The sequence below is a fragment of the Arachis hypogaea genome, chromosome 4 (genome assembly GCF_003086295.3).
Source record: "Arachis hypogaea cultivar Tifrunner chromosome 4, arahy.Tifrunner.gnm2.J5K5, whole genome shotgun sequence".
Taxonomy (NCBI): domain Eukaryota; kingdom Viridiplantae; phylum Streptophyta; class Magnoliopsida; order Fabales; family Fabaceae; genus Arachis; species Arachis hypogaea.
Window position 1 is genome coordinate 1,136,485 of NC_092039.1, and position 21,227 is coordinate 1,157,711.

Below are 21,227 nucleotides of genomic sequence, written 5' to 3' on the forward strand. Positions count from 1 at the left end.
TAAAAATTAGCTTTTCATATTTATTATTTTCTAAAGAATAAAGTATATCTTTTATCTTTAAAATTTGTCAAAAATTTTAAAAATATTAAACTTTTTATTTTATTTTAATTTTATCTAAAAAATTTTCAATTTATATCAAATATATTCCTATCGACTAATTTTTTAAAAGACTTGAGACAAATTCAATAATAAATTCACAAGGATAACATTTACATAAACAAACGAGCTACAAAATTCCGTCACTAGCTTCTAGTTATTAAACATTATAATTGAATCGTCTTAAGCTTCTTAAAAATTTAGCTATCATGGTATAATTAATGTAAATCAAAAATTTGTAAGATAAAATTGAAATAAAATAAAATTTAAGAATATTTTTATAATTTTTTATCAAATTTTAAGAATAAAAAATATATCATTTTTTTTAAATATACAATTTTTTTAATAAAAACTAACTTTTAATTAGCCAATTCTAACTAATTTTAAAGTTTATTGTTTATAATTTAAAATGTATGATTAAAAATTTATGATTTAAAATATAAAATTTAAAATAAATAAAATAATCTTAAAAAAATTTAGTTATTTAAGATTACTGATATAGAATATATATTATAAAAAAATTTAAATATTTTTAAAACATCATTATATTCGAATAATTTTAATCATTTATTTTAATTAATCTATATTATATATATATTTTTATAATTAAAGTTAACGATTAAAATTATTAAAATACCGATTCTTGAAGAACATTTAAAATTCTTCCTCATGTTATAATCCTATAGTTTATTCTTCTTTATAGTCTCGTTCTAAACTTGGAATACATATTCTCCACCAAATGGAGTTGCACCTAGCTCGATCTTGAGCACCTGTTTGTTCATTCATTAATGCAGCAAGTTTAATTCCTTGGCAATAATGTCTTTATAGTGGGACCCAGACCCATTCGCAAATGCAGTCAAAATGCATGAGCTCCTTTCATTCACTGAGACTGTGCCACTCTCACTAAATCACACACACTTACCTTCAAGTTTGTAGCATTGGCACCCCATCCCTCTCTCCAATTCTTCTTCTTTCTCAATTCTTTGAATGGCCACACCACATTATTGTTACAGTTTCCTTCTGGTGTCCCACCTTTTTCTCCTTTCAGCCCAATCTCTGGATCCCACTGATTTCAAAGCTCTTCTCTCAATCAAGAATACTCTCACCGACGTCTCTCCCACCACCCCTTTCTTCTCCACCTGGAACCTCACCGCACCAGATCCCTGCTCCTCCTTCTCCGGCGTTACTTGCTCCTTCAACCGAGTTACCATACTTTCACTCGGCGCCAACTCACTCAGCCTCGCCGGCTCACTCCCACCATCCATCTCCGTTCTCACCGAGTTGACCCAGCTCATCCTCTCACCTGGAATCGTCACCGGTTCTATTCCCCAGGAACTCGCTCAACTCAACAAACTCCGAGTCATCTCCTTATCCAACAACCGCTTCACAGGGGCCATACCCTCAATCTTCTCCTCTCTCAAAACCCTCCACACCCTCGACCTGAGTAATAACCAACTCGCCGGGTCTGTCCCACCGAGTCTCACCGAGTTGCCGCAACTCAGAGTCCTCATCCTAGCCTCCAACTCACTAACCGGAGACTTCCCGCAAACCGTTTCCTCGCCATTACTCCATTTGGATCTGAAGAACAACAAACTCACCGGGACGTTACCGCCGTCAATGCCGTCATCACTCCGTTACTTATCCGTTTCGCAAAACCAAATGTGGGGTCCACTCAGCAACGGCTTGGACTCACTCTCAGAGTTGGAGTTTCTAGACCTGAGCATGAATCATTTCAGTGGGCCCATCCCGGCCCAACTCTTCTACTTGCCAACGCTCTCCTCTCTCTTCCTACAACGAAACAATCTCTCCGGTGAGCTTCCGCAAAGTCCCGGTGATAACGGTCCGTTGATCTGGTCTCCATCGTACGGTGAAGGATCGACCGTTGATCTCAGCCATAACTCGCTCAGCGGGAAAATATCAACGGTTTTCGATGGCGTGGAAAGTTTGTTCTTGAATAACAACCGATTTATTGGGACGGTCCCTGAGGTGTATGTTAAGAGCATGTGCCGCGGTAGTACCAGAACATTGTACCTTCAGCATAACTACCTAACGGGGATACCGTTTGAAGAGGGGACTGTATTGCCCGATACGGCGTCGTTGTGCTTGTCTTACAATTGCATGGTGCCGCCGGCTAGCCTGATGACGTGTCCGGCTAGTGCTGGGGAGCAATTGTCGAGGCCGGTGGCCCAGTGTACCCTCTTTAACAACAGATTAAACTAGGGTGGAAGTTCAGGTGCAGTCGACTTCACATGAAATTGATAGTGAGAACCGTTAGATGATTTGACTCATTTGACTAAATTTTTATTTAACGATTCTCAGATATTAACTTCACGTGAAGTTGATTGTACACCTTAAACTAGTTTGCTTTTGAATTTATTTATTTATATTTATTTATTTTTTATTTATTTATTTTTTTTGGTAATTATTGATAATGTAAACTATGTATTTTACGGTTTGGCCCAGTACTGCCGTAGTGCTCTGTAAGTTCTCTTTTATTTTCTTTTCCTTTCATTTATATTTTGTTAGACAGTTTATAAGTTCCAAATTAATTGAGGTTGGTAAGACAATAATGTTCTTTTAGCAGAGGTAGATATGTATTTATTCCTTGAGAGAAGAAATACATTCGGGTCCATTAGGACAACAAAATAAAGAAAAGAGAGGGTTTCGCAACATAATTAGAGACAATCATTAATTGAATAAATGGTAACGAAGATAGGAAGGAGTTAGCAAGAGTTACGGAAAGGAACTCCATCCCAAAGATGATATGCTATGGGTTAGAGTCCTTGTGCATTCGTAACATCCAACTTGATTTTACACCAATTCTCTCGTAATTATAAGGGTTGATTATTTTCGCTGACATGTCTTGGAAAAGAGACCGAAATTGAAATTAAAATAAGTTTTAGTATTCTGTTTGATTATTTGGTGTAAAATGAAAGATAAATATTAAAATAAAAATAAATTTTTAATTTAATTTACACAAAAGATAAAATTGGAATTAATTAATTGAAATGAGAGTATTTTAGATATAAAATGTTATTAAAATTTCAGTCACCGTTTCTAAATATTTCAGTCTCTTGTATATCCACTTTTTTAGGTACTAAAATATTAAAATTTTGAAAATAGAGACTGAAATTTTAATATTAGTTTCGGGGCCAACAAACTATTTATTTAACTAGTTCTAAAAATATAATTATTTTGAAATGTTATCTGAAATTAAGGTGAATTTTGATTTGGACATGAGGTCTAAATTTTTTTAGATTAGAATTCCAACTTATTTGCCGGGACGTTGGTTTATCCGACGTTCTCACCTAAACGGTGGTGGTCAACAAAAATTTAAGCAGACTTTTAGTGAGATTGAATTGGAAAAAAATACGTAAGTGCTAGGGTATTTATAGGATGGCAATAGAAAATTTAGTTATTTCTAAGAGATGGCTTATGAAGATTATAGGTTGTTATTTTCTTACAGAGTAAGCATCCCACATGTCCAGGTTGGTTATCACTTGAAGGGTGATAATCGAAGTAGTGGGAGAGCATCTAACTTGTCCTTCAAGTTAGATCGAATACGAGTTTCATAGATTCATATCCAGGTTGGTTCAACCTATGTGGATAAAGTCACATGGTATGGGTTTGATATTATTGAACCAAACTCATGCAACCCGATTTCAAATATCTTCTTACCTGTTAGTAGAATGTGAATTGGGATTATATCTAGTGGGTCAGGTATGAGTAGTACCTCTACCTGAGTTTTAGCTCGTTCTTCGCTTAGCTTTTTCCTTCTTTGTTAAATGAGCATAAATCCTAAAAACACTACCAATTTATGAGTCATGAGTTTGAGTTTGACACCTGGCATGTCAGAGACTTTCTATACGAAGAGATATACGCTATCTTGTACTAGCTAAACGAGCTCTTTGTTGAGATTATCTTATAAGTTTTCCCTAATGCTGGTGATCTTTTATAGGTGTTTTCTGATTTGAACTTCTTTGAGTTTGCCCTCGGATTGTGGTGGGAGCTGTTCCTTTTTCCTTGGCCTTCTGAGTTCAAGGACGGAGATCAGTCCTCTGACTTTTTGTCCTTTAAAGATCAAGCTTTTGTTGTAACAGCTTTTTCATAACGTTTGATCTCCTTTTACTATGACATCCCATTTTTGATTGGAAACTTCATGCATAGATGGGGTTTTAGACCATAGTGGAGAGTTAGTTTAAGGTACTCCGACCTATCAAGGCATTATAGGCTGTTGGTGTATTACGACCACATAATCCACCTTTAAAATAATGCTCCTCTGACCTTTTCTGAAGGTAGTGTAGAGGCTGATATAGCTCAGCGGTTGGATCGGGGTCTTTCCTAACCCGAATAGGGTGTTCGGATAGGCCTTCAAGTCTTTGATCTCGAGATCGAGTTTCTTGATAGCCGGCTTGAACAGGATATTAGCTGAACTTTCTTGATCTACCAAGGTCCGATGCAAGTTTACGTTTGCCAATATCATAATGGTCACGACCGAGTCGTCATGACCCGGGATGACTCCTTTAGCATCTTCTTTGGTAAAAATTTTTTTGAAAATGTCAGACTCTCAGTCTCCCGATCTCTTCTCCAACTTCATAAACTTTCTTGAGATGTCTCTTTCAAAATGATTTGGAGGTTCCTTCTGCTGTGAACTCTCTGGCTATCACATGGATGTACCTTTAGAGGGTCCTTTCTCGATCCTCGCTCTTATCCTTCTCATGGAAACTCCTTTTATCTCCCGAATCTTATATTCTTTGTTGGTCCAACCTAGTAGGAGCGACATACTTATCTAATTGGTCATCACAGGCCAATTTTTCTATTTCATTTTTGAGGTCGTAAGTCACTGGTGTGATAGGCATAAATACGGTGATATTCACAATGTTCCATCTTGTTCCATCCTTTCTTGCTTTTGATAGGTTGGGATGGTAGGAGCCTTTTCACGTTGCAAAGGTCCCTGTAGACTTCCAATAATGAGACTCTTAGATATGGATTGAGAGAACTATCTATCTCTTAGACCATTTATTAGTCCCATGATAGCCGCTTCAGTGGGCAGGTGTTGTATCTCCATACATGCCTTGTTGTATTTTTTCATGTAGGCTCAGAGTAATTTCTCAACTTCATGTTTTACTCCCAATAAACTTGAAGCATGCTTCATTTTCTATTTTTGGTTGAAGAAATGGATTAGAAAAACACAAGCTAGATCGTCGAAGAAAGTTACTGGCCTGGGTGGCAACCCATTAAACTATTTGAGCGTTGTTTTTGTAAAGGTAGTTGGGAAGGTCTTACATCGAGTTGCATCAGATGCTCCTGCGAGATACATCCGACTTTTAAAATTGCTAAGGTGGTTCCTCGAGTCGGTAATTCCATCATAAAGGTCATTTTTGGGCTCTTAAAATTCTTTGGAACTTCTGCCCACATGATAGCCTCTAAGAATGGGTCCTCTCCACCATAGTAGTAGTCAGGGTCGTCCACTTCTCAAGCTCTCTTCTATTTTAACTCCATTTCTAGCTTTTTTATTTTCTCGTCAGCCTCCATTCACAGTGCATCTTCCTCCTGAGCTAGTGCTCAATGTCCTTCTGTCAGGCTAGCTCGTACTCCAATCGCTGGAGCCAGCCTAAAGGTTGTGCACCAGCCCCAGAATTTTGGTAGTGTTGCGTCCCTTTCTTTCAGTGTGGGGTATATGGATGGTGGATTTCAACTTTTGGGTTGGTGAGGTTAGGGCCGAGAGGGTTGGCGAGGTTGGAGAGAAGGTTGTCGATGCTAGTTATGAGAATGTGGAGGAAGAAGAGGTGGTATGGATGAGGAACGGCGATTTTGATCATGACTTCTGGTGTAAGAACCAAAATCCAAGGCCATTTCGTCATCTCTTTCTGTCGTTGTCTGCCATTTAGAATGTAACTCTTCAGGTTCTCCGATAACGGTACCAATATTTCGAGGTGTTACCTGAAACCAAGGTGAATTTGGGCCTAGACGTGAGGTCCAAACTCCTTTGGATGAGAATTCCGACTTGTTTATCAGGATGGTGGTTTATCCGACGTCCTCTCCTGGACGGTAGTCCAGGGTACCTGTAAGAAATTTCGATGCCTAATTCAGCAAGAGTTTAAGCAGGATTTTGGTGAGATTAGATTGGAAAAAATACTTGAGTGCTGTGGTATTTATAGAGTAGCAACACAAGACTTAGTCGTTTCTTGGAGATGACTTCTGAAGATTATGAGTGGTTATTCCCTTACAGAATGGAATTTTATCTCCCTTGTTCACGACTTCAGGTTGATTATCACTTAAAGGTGATAACTAAAGTAGTGGGAGAAGAATCTAGCTTGCTCCCCAAGTCGGATCAGATACGGGTTACAAAGACCCGTATCTAAGTCACTTCGACCCATGTGAATAAAGTCGTATGGTTTGATTTTGGCATTATTAGACCGAGCTCGTGTGGCTCAATTTCAAATCCCTTTTTACCTATTAGTAGAATGTGAGCTGAACTTATATCGAATGGATTTAAGTATAACCACTAATAATAATTAATTAAGAAAAAACCTTTTTCACAAATTATAAAAATTTCCAAAAAAAATTTACTTTACAATTTTTTTTCAAATGATCTAATTTATCAATAAGTTCCAGCCGAAAGAAAAATCAAAATATGAAACTAACAAAATTAAGAAAGAAAAAAAAACGCAAAAGCTGGTTGTGTTTCGTCCGAGATGATGTAGTCGAACTATAAGCTGTCCGCGCTTATTGAGATGCCGAGTAACGTTGAATTGCTATTTCTGGAGGAAGTTATAGGTCGGCTAATCTTTCAAGCACCATAGGTGAAACATTTGCAAAAAGGTCTCCAACACAAAAGAAAAGAGTGTCCTAATTTCAAAATTATAACTATGGTATATAAAACATTTTTCTGGGTGTGTCATACACTATATAGCTAGTATATAACTAATACTTTTGTAGTCTACATAAAAAAAATAAAAACAAAAAAAATCAAGTAAAAAGTAATATTGTATTGATTTTTTCGTTGTCGCACATTCTCAAATCCTATGGTTATATTCATCAAACCTTAATTCTTTGGATTTATGTGTATGAACTTCTGGTTACAACAACTTTCAAATAGCTGAATGACTTTCACTTCTTTTGCTTGACTTCAAACTTTTGCTTGACTTCAAATGTTGAGATATATTTAATAGACTTCATGCCATTTTTGACTCTCAAACAAAATTTTTAAGCATATGCGTTATTGTAATGAAACTTTTATAATTTTCCAACAGTATCTTTCCAATGACAATGGTGATAAAGTAATTTTAAAGGCTTGTGATCCAACAATATTGTGGTATCTAAGTGTTATATCAAAAATAATATTTTCGACAAATTATTATTCAATTTTTTGACAAATGTGTTTGATAAATAACAACTAACAAGGTAAAGTTGTTTGGATTTCGAGCAAGTTTCAAATGCAAAAAAATATTATTTTGTCATTCCAAGTATAGATTAGAACAATTCTAAAAGTCATTCGTATCTAAAAGAATAAGTTTTTAATAAAAAAAAAAACTAGAAAGAAGATTATAAAAAACGATTCTTCATAGTCATAAGATATAATTGTAATTTTTAATTGTTAAAATTCTCTATAAATAAAAATTTTAAGATTAGAATAAAATATTAAAAATTATTTAACTAATAAATACTCTAAACATCTTAACACACAAATAGATTAAAAACTAAATGTTTCTTTCAACTTTTCTTTTAGTTTCATTTACATTTTGTACTTTTGTTTTTTTTTAATGTCTTTTCAATCTTCATCTTTTATTGTAATCTTTAACTTCAGAATTCTATAAAATTAATATATTTAACTATTGTTTTATGTTTAATTTGACAACCTACATTGTTTGACAGTCGATCATCTATATTGATGAATTGGAAAAAAAAAATCAGTAGAACACTAAAGCCGTGCAATGAGTAAATATCTATTTTACCTTCTGAAAGATTTCAATTTTGTTAAAAGGATCCCATAAAATAATAATGATAAAATGATCCTCAAAAAATATGTTCTGTTTGACAAAATGATCCAAATATTAGTCAATAGTTAATTTTTTTAGTCACCTGTTAAATTTTATATGATATTCCTAATTTACCCTCATCTTTTTCTCTCTCAAATATCATCAACATCACTCTTACCTTCTCCTATCCTACTATCATCACCTTATATTGCTGTCCTCACCCACTTTTATCATCATCAACTTCTATCCCATCCAATCTCACTGCCACTAAGAATTACTCCATCCGTCACTGCTCAGTCAGGTTGGAATCATCATTATTATCATTATCATTAGACATAAATACTAAATTGGTACTCGAAAGATTTTGACGATGACAAAATAGTACTTGACTTTTATTATTGACAAAATAGTCCCTAAAAATTTAAAATTTAACAAAATCATCCAAACGTGAAAGAATGATGTCACAGTGAACGAAAAACGCTTATGTGGCCGTTAGAAGAGAGCTCCGATGAGGGCAGAGAGCTCCGGCGACGTTTCCCTTCTTCTTCGTGTTCGCTGCTTCTACTTCTTCAACACACCGCCGCGTGCCTTTTCGCCATAGCAGCTGAAGAAAAGGACTGCCATGGCATGCCGTTGCACCTCGCCGTATTCTTCGTGTTCGCCGCTTCTTCTTCTTTAACATGCCGTTGCGTCCTTTCCGCATCCCTTCTGCCATGGCAGCACCTCGTCGTTGCGTCCCCTTCTGCCATGTCAAAGAAGAAAAAAAAGTGGCAAAGAAGAAGAAAAAGCATCCCCTCCGCTATGGTAGCACCTTGCGGCTGCATCTTCTCCTTTCGTCATGGCAAAAGAAGAAGAAGAAGGCCATGGCAGCACTTTGCCGCTACGTCCCCTTCTGCCATGGCAAAGAAGAAGAAGAAGATCGAAAACGTCGTTGAAGTTCTCTGCCATCGTCGGAGCTCTCTTACGATGGCCACATCAGCGATTTTCGTTCACTATGATGCCATCTTTTTACGGATGGGTGATTTCGTCAAATTTTAAAATCTTTCATGAAATTTTGTCAATAACGAATACAAATTTAGTATTTACCTCCTATCATTAATTACTACCAATACCATCATATCCCATCCCATTACCACCAATCCACCTCATTTGTCGCACATTTACCATTGGCAATATTATCGTCTTCATCACACCCCACCCCCACATCCTTTGCTAGTATCAAACACTTAACTCTAACTCTTTTATCACCATCATACACCCAAAATTATCATCATCACCATCAATAATAATAAATTGAAAAATAGAAGTTGAGAGAAAGAAACAAATTGAAAATTGAAAAGGAGAGAAAGAATGAGAAAATATAGAGAAAGATAGCAAGAAAAAATTTTAAATAAGTGGAGATGGAAGTGGTAGCCAATGATGATGATGGCAGCGATTGAAAAAATGTGACGGTGACGGAATTGTAAGATGGTAGTATTGAGTGCAAAGCAACGACAGTTGGATGGTGGCAGTGGAATGGAATGGGTTGGGGTGAGAAAATTGGTGGTGGTGGATAATGGTGATAAAAAAAAAAGGACGAAAATTAGAAGAGAGAGAATTGATGATGGGTGAATAGGTGATGGTGATGATAAAAAGGGGAGGGGTGGGAAGAGAAAAAGGATAGGGTAATAGTTTTATGAGAGAACGGTAAATTGATAATTTTGCAAAAATTTTAATAGTTAACTAAGTAAAATAACCATTGATCGAATATTTGGATATTTTGTCCATTAGAACATATTTGTTGGAGGGTTATTTTCTCGTTATCATTTTATACAGATTATTTTGTCAAAATCAAAATTTTTCGGGCCAAAATAGTTATTTACTCCAATGTACCTAATATATATATTTTTTTTGACTTCGCTGTACCTGTAATGTTTGTGTGTGTAGTTGGTCACATCTAAGAGACCCAGACCAAGAAAAAAAAAGCTCTAAATGTACCATGTTTATACGGTTGGCCCCTTTCGATGTATTATCTAAAATTAAAAGCTCTAGTATCCATTTACCAAAAAAAAAAAAAGCTCTAGTTTCCGTTCTCTAGTTTTCTCCCATCCAAAATCAATCTTAGTAACTTTACCAAGAAAAATCTTCTGAATTCTGATACAAGATTTCGCAGTGAGAATTTGTCGTTTGCGGAACAACCAACAAGGCCTACTTCTCAACCAGTTCACAAGAAGGGCTGCTTATGAGAGTATAATAAGTACAAGAATACAATTGGGTTTGGCCCAAATGATAGAAATAAACTTTGGATATTATTATAAATAAGAGAGAAAAAAATTCTAATAGACGATAAAAAAGTGTAAGACATTTTTTCAATATACTCCGATCTCCTAATAGTATTTTTTTTCCCTCCTATTTATAATAGTATCTTAGTCTATTTCTATCATTTGGACCAAACCCAATTATAATGATTCTTAGCACGTTAGGTGATGGAATGTGGTGAGAGGGTGACGTAGTTTGAGTAGGGTGGTCTGTGTGAGTGGGTCTGGATTTCGGGTCAGTCCTGGTTATGACCCGATCCATACAATATCCAAAAGGAAAAAAAAAAGGTGACTAAGCATAATTTTTAAAAGGATCAAGATATTCTAAAATAGAAGTTAGTAAAGTAATAAAGTGAGAAGCTAATCACTCTTAAATTAAGATAGGGGGGCACAAATTCTATAAACGTTACAAAATTAATGGTAATTCACTCTTCATTTTATCACTTTACCAACTTTTTTACTTTAGAGAATCTAGCGGAAAAAGGGTACAACCCAGTAAATGCTGACGATATAGCGAAAGAACTGCATTATCGCAACTAGAATCACTCTGCCATAAGTAACAGCATAAACAGAAATCCAATCCGTCCTATTTGATTAGCTTCCTTTTCCCTGCTGGATTTGCTGAAGAAGAACAGCAGCCAGCTGTAATGTTGCTTGTAGACGTTTCTGCGGATCTGCTTCGGCTTCTTCCTGCAAGCTACTATCTATCACCTGTTGATTCCCATTGGCCCCTCTTTGAGGTTCTCTTTGAATCGTATGTGACGATGGAGGCACATTTGACCCCTGTTGCTGCTTTTGCAACGGTAGAGCTTGACCAAATTGAGATGTGGAGACTTCAGGATTCACCAAGTTTTCTACTGCGTAATTTTGGGATGGCCTGGATGAGCTGTCGGGCATGTTATCTCTGTTGGTCTGCCTAGGATCGTTCGATGCAGATGCATTCGCAGAGTTTCCTGATTGCCTCTGCTGTTCAAGAAGAGATGCAGCTAGTTGTGCAAGCTGTTCCGGTTGCAGGGATCCCACAGGCACAGACAAAGGATTCACAGGTCTCAAATCCAGCTGAGATGACTTACAGTTAGGAATACCAGATATTCCACTGCTGTGTTGATTTGAGTTTGCATCTGCCTCTGCCCTTGGAATCATGGCACGGCCATCCTCAGAAGTAGGTTTGATAAAACCACTTGGTAGTTGCGGTGGTATTCGGGTTGAGATTGAATTCTGCATATTGTGAGAAAACCAGTTTGGGTTCTGCTGCTGGACAGGTGGATAGTCGAGGCTTCTTTCACCGTGTGGTTCAGACAAGCCAACCGCAGGAACTGATGGAGCAATTTTATTACCAAGGAAAGAAGTATTGCTCATTCCAGAACTACCGAATTCTGAAACAGATGGGGAATGAATACGTACTGAAGGGAATGATGGCTTTGGATACAATGAATTCCCGTTATAATGCAACAGTTTTTCATTGTTTGTTTCTCTTTGCACATGTAAAGGACCATCATTTAAACCAGGAATCTCCAGTCTAAGAATAACTCCTGATATGCTCAATTTCCCAGGTACCTTCAACACTTTCTCTGAGAAATCTGATGGAGGTACAAGAAATAAGGTGGTCTTATCATCCAACTTAGCAACTGCAGCACGCTGCTTTTCCTCCAGATAATGCATAAATTCATTGTAGAATTCAATATCAGCATCACTTCCAGGCACAAAGAAAACAACCCAAACACCAACTGCTTGGTAGTAATGCTTTGAGAGCATGTCTAAACCAGTTCTGGCAGTGCAATCCAAGAATTCCGGTCTGAAATAAATGTATTGATATTAATATCTAATTTAAAATAATTGTGAGGAGAAAAAGAAAATAAAATGTTCAGTGTTGTGCTCTGGTTGTATGGTTGTATTCATCCAGCTGTTTATTGCCTCTTTTCTTCAGTCTTAAATTCATAAATTTAATAATTTTTGTATACTAAACCCATCATTATCGACAGTAATAATACTAATCTTAGTAGGAATTAGCTTTTAGCTGAAAGCTGAAAGTTATTTAATACTAATCTTAGTAGGAATTAGCTTTTAGCTGAAAGCTGAAAGTTATTCATAAAGGATACAACCACAGCAAGCAACAACTAAAGTCTAACCCGTTGGATTTTAAAACCTGAACCAGTCACCACCAAACGACTTAAACCGTGTGGCATGGATGGCTTAGAAAACAGAGTAAATTGAAAAACAAGGGAAACCCAGAGTATAAGAATCCAACAGAACTCCAGCATAAAACAAGCCTTCAATGGTAAAAATAAACTGATGAATACAGCGCATGATCATGATCAATTGATTAAACGTCAAATTCAATTTTCCCTATGAAATATGCATAATAAAATATTAAATACAATAGTTATCAGCAAGTTGTCAGGTAATCAAATGCTCAAGGAGAGGGGAAGTTGCACAATCCTAAAGTAGACGGATGCCATAAGCATAGGGACGGCAAATGGATTAACAAGAATCTATCTTATGTAATAGAGGCATTTTCTTTTTTCTCAACCATAACATATCTATGTTTTATTTTCGTCAAAAGTGGTTGTCTCATAAAATTCTAAGTACAATTTGACCAGTTAATCAATAGAAAGACATTCTGAACTACAAAAATATATTTTACACAGAATAGTTTGTACTTACAACATCATATCCAGGGCTTTCCCCACTGGGAAGCAGCGTGCGCGACAAACAGGGGTTCCACCTTTAGCAATGGTTCCTTCCCAGTTCCACTCAGTTAAAGATGAATTATCAGGTTCCGATGAAAATCTTTTCTTATATACAAAATCCGATTGCAGAGCACCATGACCCATTTGAAAACTATCATAAGTTTTCCAGCCTTCATGTCTATCTAAAGAAGCCATAGGTGAATTTGGTGGGTAATCAAGGGTCTGTCTGTAAGCAACATTTCCATCGTCGTTATTAAAAGATTCGTGTTGGCAGAAACCAGATAACCGTGGGAAAACACCTTTCTGTCTTTCTAACTCAGCGAAAGGATACTCCGGAAGCTCTCTGTCCATAGGAGGAGAACTGGTCTTCCGCTTTTTCGCCTCGCGTAGATAGTAAACATCTTCTGGCAACGTCCGGAAATCTTCAAAGAATGCACCCTTTTCAGGAAACCTCTGTGGCAAATCCCCCAGGTATCCATGTCTTTCTCTAGAAGGAACACTCATATATTCATGAATTTCATGTGATGATCCAAATCCCGGTGGAGTTCCTTTCTCGCCAACTTTTCTTTTCTCATATGTGTTTCTTCCACTAACCCATGATGAGCCCCTATTAAAATCATAAGCATCAGAATCACCGGGATCCCAATTTGCGAGGAAGTTTGGTGAACTAATGTTATGGTCTTCCCTGAAGCTCCTCTCCAGCCTGAGGTCCTCAGCTGATCCTTCACGGCCACTGGACCTGTAAAGTGGAGAATGTGGAGCATTATATGAGCTCCTCCCACTACTTGATGGACCTGCTTCATTCTTGGCAAAACAAATATGTACACGGGGATTTCCAAATAATTTTCCGTTCAGAGTATCTTTTGCTCTGCGTGCTGACGCAATACTCCGAAAGCGAACAAAGGCATAAGTACGACCTGGAAATGCAGTAATCTTCACTATCTCACCAAATGGAGAAAATGACTTTCTTAAAATGGATTCATCCACCTTCAGAGAAGAAGGGAATCCAATCCACAATATCTCACTGGGTTCTGGACTTTTATCACTCAGTTTGGATTTCTCCGAATAAACCGGTTGAGGGGGGCTACCATGGCGTCCTCTAAAGTCCCTTTGGGAGGGAGGTGATCCCCTAAGTGAGGAGCTTCGTTCATCCCGTGAGTAATGTTCATTTCTTGCTGTTGTCACTGGCTTATCCTGTATTAAGCATATAAACTATCATTCCTAGCATTTTGGTTTTGATCCTTAAAAAGGGAAATTAAGAATTCCATAACCAAGCTCACATCAGAAGATGAAAATTATAAAGGTCATGTATCAATATTCAATATAACATCATGAAGTCAAGAATTATTAATAACGAATGGGAAACTCTTTAACATCCCTTCCCCTTTCTCTTCTTTCCAGGAAAAAGAATAAGTCTCCAATTAAGGCAAATTAAATCTGTATAGAATGTTGAATTAAATGATAAACTTGGGATTTTAAACTTTTGTACGAATTTAAATTCAATGATAGAGAATCAAAGTACAAAATGCTATAAAGAATTGCTATAACTTGAGTGTACTCAAATCATCCGTATCCCATGCATGACAGTTTCATACTGCCGTATTCGGATCGATGAGGTGTGCTTTCCAACAAAACATTCTATCCAATTTTGACTCGGTCCCTTAGTCAAGGACTTTATTTGGACAAGAACAGAAAAATTCATGCTTTCTAAGTATTTGATTGTTTGCTCTGCAGGTTTTGAAGCAAATAGGCTAACATGGAATGACAATATGCAGACAGTACAGTTCTTTGATTGATTTGGCCTCTGTAGCATTTCCACAAGTTTAAGATATCTCTTCTTTCCATATAATTGCAACGAGTTAGGATTATTCAGATTATCACATCCATATCAGGACCCTGAGGCTGAGAAGCTAAATATTCTCAGGGACTGAAGTAGCAAGATAGCAGCAGATAATATCACATTTTAATGAATATGGTGCATATTTATCAAATGAAACCATATAGTTGACAACTGATCACTGACAAAATAAAAGGTTCATTCAATTTGGAAGGATTAGATCACCATAATCGCTAAATATGAGGTTGCTAAATACTGAACTTGTATTATGAACACTGATGTTCTTGTAAGATTTGAATCAATCGAGCAGATTAATTGGAAACTGAAGCTGTTTCTCCCAGCAGATTACAGGCTTGGATGCACGTTGCAAAAAGAATCCTTTGCAGAATGTCTCGATGTTTATTAGTTCTTAATTGTGACGACGATTTTTCAGCTCAGGCAGAACATGCACACTCGTTGTTTATTTGTGCTGAACACAAACAACATCCATTTGGAAGGAATTAAACTATTCTTTTTCGTTTTTCTGTTTTCTCTTTTTTTTTTTAGATGGTTAATAAATTAAACAGCATTTTTAATATTTTGAGAAAAGCCGTAAGAAGAAATGGCTAGGGAACACAGTAATTTCTTGTGTTTGATAGAAGAAGAGCATTGTTAATCAAAGTTTTAAGTTTGACCGGACATCTATGGAAAACTTGTTTGATTTGGTGCAAAACATTGTTATTCTTAGAGATGGGTATCCATGGATATTTACTTATTTAGTGCAACCTTTTGTTCAGCTTTGCTGTGCTTTACAAGTGTTATACAGTGATTTCTTTACATGAATACCATCTTATGCAGTGATCTCTTATTAGTATTACTTAGTTATTCGCAGCAAGGGTGATATTTCTGCTGTACTATTTGTGAACTAAGCTGTCTCACACATCATTTAATCTCACTCATTTATCTAGTGTGGAATATCTATACACCAAAAGTCATTGGTTCAAAAGGTGTAGCATCTCTCCCTTTCTCTTCCTGAGTTTGTGGAAAATAGTTGTCCACCCACACCATCTTCCATCTATTAAGCCACAAGCCATCAGCACCCAGAATGGGGGGAAATCCTCACACAAATGATGAAACCCCTGCTAGAAACACTTTATCAGATCCTCGCCAACACCAATCACTCCTTGTCTCTAACACCAAACATAATAACCTCCTTGTTATAGTACAACTGTACAAGCAACATGCAATTATTATCATTCCCAAGGTGTCCACATTATCAGCTTAACTCTTTGATGCCTAAGTTGTCATTGCTGATACGGGGACAGTGGTGAAAATGAATGGGGGCTGTGTCAGATAAAATATTTGTTAGTTTCCATCATCATGGAATCACCAGCCACCAATCTCAACACGTATGACCTGTGATTGTGTTCTCTTGCTTCAAGCATTAAGGCGTTGACTGAAGCAAGTGATTTCAGCCATTGAGCAGTAGTGTGAGGCTAGTAGTGGGGGATGCCGTAAGCCGGAAAATAGCTAAGGCCAGCTATATTAAGACTAGGCAGATGACATGTTTGGATTGATGGTCTATCAGCAATCATTAGCAAAGATAATTTTATGGTGATTCAGATTTCTCACTCCCCACTAACAGGGATTACAACAGAAGGCACTAACAGCAAGTAGCTGTGGTTTAATTTACAGTTTAATCCCCAATATCAAAAGTTTTAATTCAGCTCTATGACTGGGCATGGAAAGCATAATCAGTTACTGGATTTAGCAATGAACATCATATTCCAACTGCACCATAATATAACTCAAATGAATTTCCCCATAATATTTTGCAAAAGCTATTGGATGCCAGACGAATAACTATAACTAATCATGTACTAAAATCTATAACCAAATTATTAATCAGAACATGTATTTTATCAAGAGAACTGGGATTTTTCATGCCTTTCCCTATATTGAAGTAAGTGTTGGGAGCATATTCAGATTTGCACTTTCCTTTATCACATTTCATCACTTCATCAATATATTGTTTGTATCTGAAGTCTGGCCAGCATTAAATCAGGTCTTAATTGGCAACAACCATTATCAAAGTAAATGGAAAATGAAAGGCCCAGATGATAAGTTAAATATGGAATATGTATATGGCAATTATAATAGAAGGGTAAAACCTTGCAAACAAATTGACAGGTCTGTAGGAGTGTAAAGTCAGGATGGCTTTGCAAAGGAAACCCAAAGATAGCAGCTACAATTTCACAATTGTAGTTCATGCATGTCAACTTTTACCCACACAAGTGCACTTATTGTGGAAGAGGAAGTTTGCTAACAGTCAAACACATGAACAGATATCATCACTTGTTGCTTCATTTTTGAATAAGTGAACTGGTTTAAGTTTTTTAACTCAGATTTCCCCTGCAGATTTTGCTGCACTATATCCTTTAAACTGAAAATGGAGACATTATTATCGAAATGGATGTCTTGCAACTTCATTTGAGATATATGTGACTTCTTCTAAATGACTCTCTTTCAATGTCTTCCATGGCACTAAACCACTAGGCACTAGCATATAATCCATTCCAACCCCCCATTGGAAAAGATTAGGATTGTTAGCATAGGATTATAATGAAATGAGAATTCAATTGTTCTTAAAAACTGACTGATTCTTTAATATTTTATTAGAGTACAGTATACATAAATGGAGCTAGATAATAGTAAAATACTTAAGATAAATAACCAATGAAATGAAGAGCTACAACCAGTTTCAATTTTCAAATAAGATGTTATGTTGCTCTTCATTTCCCTTATTCCATTCATGGAAACACCAAATCTTATTCAAAATTGAATAATGTGCTAACTAGGTTACTCTACTCATACTCCACATATGATGAACCTTCTTGTAGTTTTAGTTTCTTAAATTTCCCTACATTCATAATCTCCTTTTAAGCCATCCTTTGTGAAGCTGCATTCCTCTTTTCCAAGTAATTTTGTTCCATGTTATTTACAACAATTATAAAGCATAGCAGGTTGACATTTTGTGGCATATGAAACTCAGTGAGGTAAAAACGTCACTTTGAATTTAGCAACTAGGCATAAGAAATATCATCAATAAAATCCTTATTTCGTATAGACTTGTTAATTTCATAGTAACCAGTACTTTCAACCATATGGGCAACTCAAATTTTTCATTTGTGCAATATTTACTTAGAAAGCTAGAATTAAATTTCATATTAACTCTCAAGTATTTATGCTATTTAATTGATTTGATGTTGGTATGAGTAACAGCAACTTGTTCCCCTTAACCAGTTAACCTATAGTCTTGGGTTCGAGTCTTAGATATGGAAAAACAGGTGCTGGAGGAGCCACACCCCTTATAGATCTCAAATATTTGAATAGGATTGACTCCAATAGTTGAAACCCTATGGTTTTACCCAAAACAAAATGATCCAATGTATTAGGTACAATATACTCCACCCATTTTTTCAGACTTCCACCTTGGGAAATGAATTTGTTAAGAGTGCAAAATCACAATGAATTTGGAACTAAAGATATTTAGACTTCAGTAAACAAGAAGGCAGCTTAAACATTTCTTAACCCATTCCCCAAGACACAGCTTAGTAATATGGAAAATCAATGCAGGACTTGTGGAAAGGGTAGTAGCTGATTGCTGGATGCATTGGTCCACCTAGATGTAGTATTCCTCATTATCAGAAAAGTTGGAGTGACTTATTGACTAAACAAGGAAAGAAGTAACTTCCCCACCATGTTTTTGTCTCGGCTGTAAATGTGCATATTTTAGAGCACTTTGATGTAATGGATTGAACTTTGAACCTTATCTTACAAGGACAGCGGTGACTATAGTGTTTTATTCCCATATCTAAAGCCACTAGTATGGCCGTCATTAAATGAACTGGACTGAATTCCGGCACATATACATATACACAAAAATAACAATCATCTGGAAAAGTAACAAGCAGTAAAAGGTGGGCAAGACTGACCGCCTTCGCAAACTCGATCCTAAGCGTGTTGCCAGCAAGAGGAAAACTTTGCAGTGCTCTGATGGCATCAATAGCATCCTGGTCCCTCTTGAAGTTAACGAAGGCGTAGCAGCGGCCAGGCTGGAAGGCGACGGTCTCCAGCGGCCCGAACTGTGAGAAATGATGAGCAAGGTCGTCCTCCACAATGTTGTGGGACAGGTTCCCAACCCAGAGGTGCCTGGATGGGGGATTCTTGCCACTACTGCTGTTGCCTCGCCCCATAGCACCACTGTCCCTATCTTCATTTCTTGGAGGGTAATCCCTCCTAATCCGCTCCCTCCCGCTCCGACTCGACTGTACAAAACAGACATAAACAGAAACAGAAACAGTATAGTAATTTCAGTAACTCCCTAAAACTGACCGATTATACTACGTGTACACCAAAAATCAGCCACCAAAGTCAACTACCAAAATAAAATACATGTTGAAATATAATATACACTGAAAATATTAAATCACATATATTTCTACACAAATATATTAGTAGCTAATTTTAGAGATTGATTTTGGTATTCAAATAGTACTTTTGAAAACCGAAACAATTTTATGACAACGTGAGACAGGCAAAACGGTTTAAAAGAAAAGGATTCAGTGAGTGTTAGATGAAACTGACCATGGTGGAGTGAAGAGGCAGAGAATTGCTCCAATTTGGAAGAGAAGTAAGGAGTAAGCAGGAAGCAGCGATTTTGTGATGATTCCGTCAGTGTTTGAGAAGATAGAATTTAGGGTTTGTGATGTCAATTGACGTGAAGCATTCGTCCAACACAGGGGAGGGGGATAACTAGTTACTAGTCAGCTACCGACTAGCGCGTGAGTGCACGGCCCCATTTTTATTTATTGTGGGTTATTTTGTTTAGAGTCAAAGATTAATGCTAGTGGCAAGGGGCTGGGTCAAGGTAATAAATTCATTAGCAGTTTTTTTTTAAACATAATTCGTAAATTATTAAGAAGTTTAATAAAATAAAATAAGTTTTATAATTAATTCTTACATTAATAAAAGGTAATTTATTAGTTTATAATATATCATGCGTAAATGTTATAAGCCCAGAAAAAAAAAATTGGGTAAAAAAATGGATTAGACTCATTTAACCAAAAATAATATAACAAATAATGAATAAGAGAGATTCAATATAAAAAAAAAAACAAAAAAAAAAAAACAAGGAGAGTTTAAGCTTGACAAAAAAAACATTTCAAAAAGAAAAGTAAAATCAAATAAATCATTTTTATTTAAGAGTTAGGTACTTTTTTGCCTTTAAGATCTTTGGTCAAAATCAAAATTATTTTCGACATTTTTTTTAATAATATCATCCGCAACGTTACAAAACGTTATAAAATCATCATTTTTATCCTAAAAAAACAAATTTATCCTTACAAAAAATAAATTTTTGAAATTAAAAAATAATAATTACTATTTTTTTTAAGTTCCCAATTTCCACCGTCATTGATCTTCCCTTCCACTTCATTTTCATCATCATCTACTGTAGGGATGAACGTAGATCGGATCGAATCCAATATCCGCACATTTGCGGATCGAATTGGGTATCGGATATATCCGCAAAACACAACAAAAATTTTTAAAAGCTTATTTTTATTAAAAAAATATTAATAAAACTCCTTTCTTCTACTCTTTTAAATATGTTTACTCTTAAAATAATATTAAACATATTTTTCTTAAATAATAAAATTAAAATAATATAACATATATGATAATTATTAGTTGAAATAAAACATAAGAAGAGTATTTATTTATTTATTTACTTTTGCGGATCCACGGATATGCGGATACCTACATAAAATTTGCAATTCGATCCTATAGGTGTGCGGATCGGATCCGATCCGATAGCCTTGCGGATCGGATCTATATCCGCAATTCTCGGATCGGATTCGGATAAATACCACGGATATGCAAATCGGATCCGATTGATATACTCCATTTTGAGGGTTTATCTTGTGTTGATTTCAGGGGTTTTATCAATAATTCCACACGCTTTCTATATGAAAATACAAGACTTTGTGTTCCTTTCCTAATTTTGCCTCATGAATGAAAACATGCTTATTTTGCACTAAATTAGATACATTTCTAATCCTCTCTTGGTGCCATTCGATGTCGTGACCTGTGTGTTAAGTGGTTTCAGAATATAGGGCAGGGACGGACCGGAAGAGAGAAGGAGGACAGGTGCAAAGGAAGGGAGCATGAGAATTGAACTTTGGAAATCTCAGCATAGGCGCGTGCGCGCACTTGGCGCGTCCGCGTGGATTGAGCAGTTAAGAAGTCGAAGCCAAGAGCCAAGCCACGAGCCGGCTTGCGTAGC

The 21,227-nt window shown here is 36.3% G+C and overlaps 2 protein-coding genes across 2 annotated transcripts; one reads left to right on the forward strand and one right to left on the reverse strand.

Annotated features, from left to right (window-relative positions):
* The first annotated feature begins 832 nt into the window (after positions 1-832).
* Positions 833-2,607, forward strand: LOC112795606 (uncharacterized). The gene has a single exon (XM_025837620.3). It carries the CDS (start codon positions 1,084-1,086, stop codon positions 2,314-2,316), a length of 1,233 nt encoding a protein of 410 aa, XP_025693405.1. The 5' UTR covers positions 833-1,083; the 3' UTR covers positions 2,317-2,607.
* Positions 2,608-10,720: 8,113 nt separating this feature from the next.
* On the reverse strand, positions 10,721-19,761 carry LOC112795607 (flowering time control protein FPA). Its single transcript, XM_025837621.3, has 4 exons — positions 19,529-19,761; positions 18,877-19,209; positions 13,040-14,259; positions 10,721-12,170 (listed from the first exon to the last, which is right to left on the reverse strand). The coding sequence occupies exons 1-4, from the start codon at positions 19,529-19,531 to the stop codon at positions 10,970-10,972; spliced, it is 2,757 nt and encodes a 918-aa protein (XP_025693406.1). The 5' UTR covers positions 19,532-19,761; the 3' UTR covers positions 10,721-10,969.
* Positions 19,762-21,227: the final 1,466 nt, after the last annotated feature.

Excerpts from the sequence above, each read along its gene's own strand:
- LOC112795606 (XM_025837620.3), top strand. The coding sequence starts at position 1,084 with ATGGCCACACCACATTATTGTTACAGTTTCCTTCTGGTGTCCCACCTT.
- LOC112795607 (XM_025837621.3), bottom strand. Across the intron at positions 14,260-18,876 it reads GGATCGAGTTTGCGAAGGCG|GATAAGCCAGTGACAACAGC; the intron begins GTCAGTCTTGCC and ends TGCTTAATACAG. Across the intron at positions 12,171-13,039 it reads AAAGCCCTGGATATGATGTT|ACCGGAATTCTTGGATTGCA; the intron begins GTAAGTACAAAC and ends CATTTATTTCAG.